Raw genomic sequence first — 8,624 nt, 5'->3', positions numbered from 1 at the left:
AATGTGCCTTAACTTTTGCACAGGCCACATTTTATGTTTTTTATTTTTTCCAAATATGTTATTTGGTAATTGAGCAAATAAACAGTCATTGTGCATTAAAATGTGCGAAATGTGTGCGGATGTGTTAACTTATTTTCACTTAAATAGAAGATGTGATTTAAGGTAGGCCCCACATATAATCCCACTACAGCATATGACACTACACTGCTGTCAGATTATGGAAACTATTTCAATATTGAGCCTCCAATACATAATAAAATAAACAATGCTAAAATTATCTTGGCTGGTTGGTTGTGCAAAGGCCTTGAATGATTGGCACCCCAATGAAAAAATTTAATGAAGAAAAAAAAAATGCTGTAAAAACTGATTCAAATTAAGACCACACCAGGTGATAATGATTATCTTATCCTTGATTTTAGCCTTGATTTATCTGATTCATTACCTGGATTCTATTTGTCACCGAAATTAAATCAACTCTGCTACATGCTTAGAAAAATGTTTCTTCAAGGATTCTTTAGTAACAGCAGTGGTTATATATAGAAAAGAGACAACTTACTATGATGGGAAACCTGTTGTTAGATTTAAAGAACCTTCTTAAAATGGTTCTGTGTGGCACCATGAAGGGTTCTGCTATGTTACAAGCCACAGAACCTTTTTTGGTGTTTTTTTTTTTTTTTTTCTAAGAGGAGTTGAGAGATTGTTTCAGATAGTAATAATTTTTCTCTGTATAATTACTCATTTATAGATCTATTTATTTTGAAAGATGATATTTAGAGTACTTAAAATTCTAGTCCAGAGCTATTTCTTTCTTTACAGTGTATGCCACATATACAACTCAACATGGATGGTTTCATGTTTCAATGCTCTTAGTTTTCTTGTTAATGTATGTATGTACTTATGTATGTATAAATATGTATCTCTTTATTTAAATAAATAAATAAGTACCCAGTGATGACTTGGCTTCAGCAAATATCCTCCTTATTGGCTATGTTTACTGTAACTGCTATTCACTATACTGTTTTATTAAGAGTACTGGTCATATTCAGCTCACATCAGCAGTGTGTCCTTCATTTCTTTACTTAATCCAGTGTCCAACAGGAGTTAGCCTACATATTTATGTGAGCATGTTTTCATAATTAATATTTTAGTTATGTTGTTAGAAGGGTGGGCTACCTAGGGGCCTTGGTATTAAATTTAGTGGACAAAATTACTGATTAACTTTTCTTACCAACTTTCTAGTCTGTGACCAACAACACAAAAACAAGTAAAATAAAAAACAAGCACTCTAATGCAAAAACTACAGAAACATCTAATAATAAGCTTGCAAAAAAATAAATTAATTTACTGTACTCTCAATTAATTTATTACTAATAACTGAATACATTACATTATTAATCAATTTTTATTTGTATTTTTATTTTCCATTTAGTTTTTAGGACTTAAATCTATTTTACTAATACAAAAACATTTGGGATAACACGCAATAATAATATTGCATATTTAACAAAAAATAGACTGTAAATAAACAAATAATGATGTTAGTCTATATTTTTTACCCAATCGTGGTGTAATTAGAGCAGAGGGGGGTGGGACTTGAGAGTGCAGCGCTGCTGTGATTGGTCGTCGCAGAATAGGGAAGCGCAGCCAGGTCACGTGACGCGCTCGTCAGCTTCATACAGCATGATCAACATGGCTACTACTAGGGAAGCTCAGCGTCTGTTCGCGGTGCTCTGCCTTTTCCTCACCACTCTCGTCCCCACCGTAGAGGCGTTTGACGGCGGCGACGCTGTGGCTCTTCTCCTGGGCATGACCATCACGGTGGTCGGGTTTTGTGCCTGCCTCGGCTGGTACGCGCGGAGACGAAACGGACAGTTTTGAGAAGTTTCGGCCCTCCAGGCCTGGACATGATGGTTTCTCGCCTCCTGAAATGCGCCCTTAAGACCTTCTTTTCCCTGAACGCACGGGGCAGAGACTGTGTGGGGGGAGACCCTACTGTGGCTAAATGGCTAAAAAGGCTAAAAGCTTAAGGCTGGAGGAGTTAGAAACATTGGCTCCTGTGTGTCCGTGCGCCATTCCCGGAGGACTGATGCTAACAGCAGAGGAGAGAGACAGACAGTGTGCTGCTCCAGAGCAACACCATTTCCTGGTCGACATGTGACTGCGGCCTGATGTGATCATGTCATCGAAGCACATGGATTTACAGTCACTGGACTCATTGGGCTTTCATATAGGGTGGCTGTCATTTGACATGTTATTGAAAATACTGTACTGTCCTTTCTGGCATACATACTGTGTATCATTCCACTTTTCCCTCTGAAATCTGTCCCCTGACTTTATTCTGTGTATCTGCTTCTCAGTGCATCAGACTGCCCCTTGCTTTTTGCACTTAAACGTGTGATCTTTACAGTGTTAACTGTTCAAAGATCAGTGGTTCGCTGCTGCCTTGTTTTCTTTCTTGAATAAACTTTGCAATATGTTGGCCAGCTGTGGCGTGTCCCGTGATTTTTCCACCGATGTGATTTTGATGTTATGTGAACGCGCAGTGCCACATAAACAGGCCTGCAGCTCCAATTCATTGACTCATTAACAGATAAAAAAAAAGCATAGAAGGGGGTGGAGCTTAGGATGTAGGCTTGTTATTCAGGCATGTGCATACAGTGAGGTTTCCATCTGCAGGGAGAGTTAGCTTTGTCTTAATTATGCGTGTCGAGTGTGCTTATCCTGAGGTGAACCCCAGCTTATTCGCCCTTAACCCCCCTATCCATGGCCACAGGAATAATAATCAGATTCCTTCTAGCTGCTGGGTGGATGCAAGAGCGAAGTAAATACATAAATGATGCATGCAGGCACGTTAGACACAGATCAATAGGCTCATGAGTGCTGTTTCAGACGGTCACTGTGTCGTCCTAAATAGACCTAGAAATATTGAGCACGGTGGACGGACTGTGGCTGATGAGTAGGAGGTGAAAAGGACCAGTGATGCTGCCCCCATTGTGCAGATGTTGCCGAGGGAGGACGGCGCTGCTGCTGCTGCTGCAACAAGAGACGAGACGCGGCCAGATCACAAACAGCGCCAGTGCGCATGCTCCGTCTGCGCCGCTTACTGTATATTCACAGTGGGGGAAAAAAGGGCAGGCAACAAAAACCGAGCATTTTTACGGCAAAGCGACTCCTACCATGTAAATAACCTACAGGAAGACAAAGGGCAGTATCAACAGGTATGCTTTTTAATTGATATCTTCGCTATTTTCTGTTCGCAGTTTTACACGCAGCTCGGATTGCAGTCGATTCCTAAAGCGGGGACTTGGAAACTGCTCGAGAGCTAACGGCTCGGTCAGAGTCGACCCACAGCGGTTCTGACAGAGACTCGGTGAGGTAAAAAAAATGAGAAATAACCGCTCAGATAGGACGCCGTGTGTATAGTTTTACTGTCCGAACACACAGGTTCGACTACGCCTTCAACATGGCTAACAAATACAGGCGTACAGTGATGATTTTTAAAATATCGGTGCGACATGAACGTTATTCGAATGGGGGTCTTGAGGCAGCCTGAATGATGCTAACTGGAGTAACGTTAACGTTAACGTTCGTCTGCACAGGCTTGGTGCTTTCATTCGTCTTTTGTCGTCGAATGTGACAGGTTTACATTAGCCCACATAAAATATATATATGTATAAATAAGAGAAATCGTGTAACTACTAATGTGTCCGTGTCATTTGAAGTCAAAGACACCGTGTTTTCGCTCTTTTTTTGTGATCTGTTTGTCGTGTAGGGTAGCATACCGTTATCCCTCTCCATGAAGGCTTTCATAAGCGATGCTACCTCAGTGTTGGGCTTCTTTTCATTCCAGCCAGCAGTCAGTCAGCTAACATGGACGCTCAGTTAGCTCTCCGCTCATTTTCTACAATACCCAAAGGCTAAGACGAGATGGTCCCTGTTAAATAAGAGCCCACATCAGTTCTGCAGATTCTCTGGGTGTGATCAACAGCTTTCTTGCTGCATTTCTGTTAATGTTTCACTCCTTCCACACTGCAACCTCGAAATAAAGCCATTGTCTGCCCTCCGTGTTTAATAACGTCGTTCACGTTGGGAAGGCTTGTTATAGATGAGCATTTTCTGTTAATATTCCTTTGGGTTTCTTTGTTTGTTTGTTGTTTGTGTTTAGTTTTGCCTGTTTTTCTTTTTTTTTGAAAAAAAAAAAACGGCTGGTATTGCTAGGATTAATGTCTGTGTCACGTCGAATTGAATAAACCAACTGTGTGAGTCGAAACAGGCTCTGCACCGCCTGCATACCATTGCAGTTGTAATGTGATGTTCAAATAGGTAATGAGAAATAAATGACAAAAGCACGAAAATGAGTGCCTCTTATGCAATGGCTCCAAGCCTGATGTAGAGGGAGCAATGCAATGAAAATCAGCCTGTTTGTTTTGTGCTAGCAAATCCTGATGGGTGGATCGTGTTTTTCAGGGATTTTTTTTAGGTGTGATGAGACAAAGGAACAAAGGATGCCTTAGAAGAGAGGCAGATAACAAGGTTGGAATCTGCTTCAAAGCACACCAAATGGATCTATCGCTCCCCATTGCATCCAGATCATGATACTTGGCTGAAGCTTTAATCATCTTTATGATCCCTCCTCCATCTATGGCGAACTATAGCCATGCAGGGGACCACAACATCTTGCAGAATGTCTCTCCGCTTGCCACGTTCCTTAAACTAACCTCCCTGGGTTTCATCATCGGCGTCGGAGTGGTCGGAAACCTCCTGATCTCCATCCTGCTGGTCAAAGACAAGAGCCTGCACCGCGCACCCTACTACTTTCTGCTGGACCTGTGCGCCTCGGACATCCTGCGCTCTGCCATCTGCTTCCCCTTTGTGTTCACCTCGGTCAAGAATGGCTCCGCCTGGACATACGGCACGCTCACCTGCAAAGTGATTGCCTTCTTAGGCGTGCTCTCCTGTTTCCACACAGCCTTCATGCTGTTCTGCATCAGCGTAACGCGCTACCTAGCCATCGCCCACCACCGCTTCTACACAAAGAGGCTGACCTTCTGGACCTGCCTGGCCGTCATCTGCATGGTGTGGACGTTGTCCGTGGCCATGGCCTTCCCGCCAGTGCTGGACGTGGGCACCTATTCGTTCATCCGCGAAGAGGACCAGTGCACCTTCCAGCACCGCTCCTTCCGCGCCAACGACTCGCTGGGCTTTATGCTGCTGCTCGCCCTCATCCTCCTGGCCACTCAGCTTGTCTACCTCAAGCTCATCTTTTTCGTTCACGACCGTCGGAAGATGAAACCTGTCCAGTTTGTGCCGGCCGTCAGCCAGAACTGGACCTTCCATGGTCCGGGGGCCAGCGGCCAGGCTGCGGCCAACTGGCTGGCTGGCTTTGGCCGAGGCCCCACGCCTCCAACCCTGCTGGGGATCCGGCAGAACAGCAATGCGGCGGGCCGCAGGCGTCTGCTGGTGCTGGACGAGTTCAAGACTGAAAAGAGGATAAGCAGGATGTTCTACATCATGACCTTCTTCTTCCTGAGCCTGTGGGGGCCCTACCTGGTGGCCTGCTACTGGAGGGTGTTCGCCAGGGGCCCCGTGGTGCCTGGAGGCTACCTCACTGCGGCCGTGTGGATGAGCTTTGCTCAGGCGGGAGTCAACCCCTTCATCTGCATTTTCTCCAACCGGGAGCTCAGACGATGCTTCAGCACCACGCTCCTCTACTGCAGAAAATCCAGGTTACCTAGGGAACCCTACTGTGTTATATGAAGGCTTGGTTTTTTGGTCTTGGGTATTTTTTTTTTGCTTCCCTGATTTGTCAGGGATACATCTTGTTGTATAGCTCTCCTCTCTTTCTCTTCTTCACTACAGTCCCACTCCCCAGTCACCCCAGCCCCCACCCCATAGGTCTGATGTGGAACTGTCAATCATACACACCTCTTGATGTGAATGAGCGTCACACATGAAGCTCGAAGGGAATAAAAATAATCAGGGAGCAGAGGACCCCTCCTGTGTTTATGTTCTAGTAAACAACTGCTGTGGAAGGCCATTTTTAAAGCAGATACGCAAAAAAAAAGAAAAAAAAGAAAGCAAGAAAAAGAAAGAAGGAAAGAAATGTGATGTTAACATTAGACTGACCCGTCTGCTTTGGATATGTTGAAGACTCAAGGTGTACATGACAGAAAACAAATTTTCCCTTCTGGGAATCACTGGAATGGTTTTGCGTTTAAAAGTTGCACTAAGTTATAAAGAAGTTAAAAAGATGCTTTTTTTCGCTGAGTTGCATTGCAAGGATGTCTCTTTTTTTTCCCCCCCTAACTGAAATATGAATGCTTTCATTTGCAACAGACTTCTCATTCACTGTAAGTAAACAAACATGTGGGGTGACAGACTCTGTTGGAATACACCTTCACAAGAGGATAAAATTGGTTTAAATGTAAGTGATTTCTTTTTTTCAATTTTCGGGGGGTGGGTGGGGAGGGGGTGGGATTCAATGGATACTGATGTGTGGTTTTCCAATTGCAACTTAAATTATTTCCTGTAGTTTTATGATCCATGCAGTATGTCCGTGTCTGGCAATGTTCTTTTCTTATCTCAGTTTCTAACAGTCTTAATGTTTGGATTTTAAAAGTTGCTCTTGAGAACCTTGTGCTAAAATGACAGTGGAGAACCAGTTCAATGTTTCATATCCATGTACCTGAACACTGACATATTGTTACAGTATTGCTGATACCACTCCAGATGTTCTTGCCTTAATGGTTATGATGTTTATTTTTGATTTCTTTTTTTGTTTTGGGTCTGATTTTCAGATGTGCTCCTCAAAAATGTCTCCAGGCATATAAGGGAGTGTTTTCACATTGATGTGAAGTGCATGTTCATTTTAAATGCATATCCACTTTCATGAGCATCACCACTGGCATTGCACCAGACGCCCCATTTCTTATCCTGCAACGGTTTGCTACACACCTACACCCCACTGAGTGCGCAGAATGCAGGGAGCAGAGAGCGTGTCTGTGTGTGTGTGTGTGTGTGTGTGTGTGTGTAAGCTGGACAACTGTCACGTCAAGACCAGAGCCTTAGTATAAAATCTTGCACAATTTGTAAAAAATTTAACAGAAAAACAACAAAAAAAGACATTGTATTTAAGGCACAGCGTCTTGTTTATACTTTCCCGACATTTGCTCTCTACTGATTGTTTTGATTAACTTACTTTTTTCTCTTGTGGCCATTTTAATATTTATTATGTATTTTTTTGTATATTATAGGTAGATAGTGTGTAAGTTTGTGAGTCTTTCATTTTGAAGTCCCGGACGTGAGTACTGTTTAAGTTAGGATTGCATTTGCTGAAAGTTAACTGTGTAATCTGTTGCTTACATTTTTGAAAATAAAATTTTACATTTTGCAAAACCTGTTTTTTTCTTCTGACTGTAAATCAGCCAATTCCAATGACCTCGTTGTTTTTGTTTTTCAATAATTGGAAGCTCAATCAACGAAAAAGAGTTAACTGATAGATAGCACGTATATATTTAACATATTTAACATATTCTTGCTGAAACATTGCTGAAATCCACATGGATGCAAATTCAAAAATATTTGCAGCTCTTTGAATGAATGTGCAGCGACTGTGTCTACTTCATCATTGTCACTTTAACTCGTTTTTTCTGTTGATGCAATTTCTATGTGATTTTATTTAAGCTGGACCATGTTTTTCGAATGACTGGCCAGATGTATTGACTGTTCATGTGCCCTACAATGCCAAACCGCTGTTTGAATAATATAATTCATGTGTCAGATGTCACGTGAGCTCAAAACATTACATTTTCAGCTGACCTGAAAAGTCATTTTAGGCCAACTGCAGCAAAAAGCTTTCTTTTAGCCAGAAAAGTTATTATTCCTCAAAAGGGCCCTATCTGACTGCATTGTGGGCGACACTCTGCTTTCATTTTACCCCATTACTCCTTAACAGGGGGAAACCATCAAGAATATATCTTGCCAAAAATGACAACAGCCACTTTGAAAAACCCCTTGTTAGTACAATTTGGACAGCTGCAGTAGAATCGTTCACTTGTTGGGGAGATTGCAGAGCTCCTACTCGTATTCTTGCCCTGGTTGATTCTTTTTTTTGTATTTTAGTGGTGGGAGACACACCACACTAGAGTAGAGAAATGACTAACCACTGGTTGAAGGTTGTTGATAAAGAAAGATGTGTACCATACACCTGAACTTAAGGCTGTCTGTATTGTAAATCACTCCTCCAATGTTCTGTACCAGTTTTAAAAGGAATGATAATCTCCATGCATTGATCATGTGCTCTGTATTTCTATATTATTGCTGATGTGATACAAACGTTTGTCTGAAGCAACTGGTGTGTACAATAGGTACCTAAAGACAAATTGTATTGACTGTAGTCTCAAAAAAGGGAAACCAGTAGAGGCAAACTAGCCAGTGTAGTGTTCTGTTTGCTTAAAGGTTGTAGTGTTTCCTTTTGTTTTTGTTTTCACATTTTCTGTTCTGTTTTAACTCTCCCAATGGTATTGATTTTGCCTCCATTTTAATGTTAACATGACATGAATTTACTTAATGTCCTTAGAGTGAAAACATGAAACACTGATTTTCTCCCAAGGACATGACTTTCT

At 42.1% G+C, this 8,624-nt stretch overlaps 2 protein-coding genes across 2 annotated transcripts; both read left to right on the top strand.

Annotated features, from left to right (window-relative positions):
* Window positions 1-1,657: 1,657 nt before the first annotated feature.
* LOC118812452 (small integral membrane protein 30-like) lies at window positions 1,658-2,483 on the top strand. Its single transcript, XM_036577487.1, has one exon. The coding sequence runs from the start codon at window positions 1,681-1,683 to the stop codon at window positions 1,876-1,878; it is 198 nt and encodes a 65-aa protein (XP_036433380.1). The 5' UTR covers window positions 1,658-1,680; the 3' UTR covers window positions 1,879-2,483.
* A 533-nt stretch (window positions 2,484-3,016) lies between these two features.
* On the top strand, window positions 3,017-7,429 carry gpr85 (G protein-coupled receptor 85). Its single transcript, XM_036577486.1, has 2 exons — window positions 3,017-3,218; window positions 4,468-7,429. The coding sequence occupies exon 2, from the start codon at window positions 4,624-4,626 to the stop codon at window positions 5,755-5,757; it is 1,134 nt and encodes a 377-aa protein (XP_036433379.1). The 5' UTR covers window positions 3,017-3,218; window positions 4,468-4,623; the 3' UTR covers window positions 5,758-7,429.
* The last annotated feature ends 1,195 nt before the right edge of the window (window positions 7,430-8,624 follow it).

Source organism: Colossoma macropomum, unplaced genomic scaffold (assembly GCF_904425465.1).
Source record: "Colossoma macropomum unplaced genomic scaffold, Colossoma_macropomum, whole genome shotgun sequence".
NCBI classification, from domain to species: Eukaryota; Metazoa; Chordata; class Actinopteri; order Characiformes; family Serrasalmidae; genus Colossoma; species Colossoma macropomum.
The sequence above is the reverse complement of the archived record's forward strand: the minus strand, read 5'-3'. Positions and strand labels throughout refer to the sequence as shown.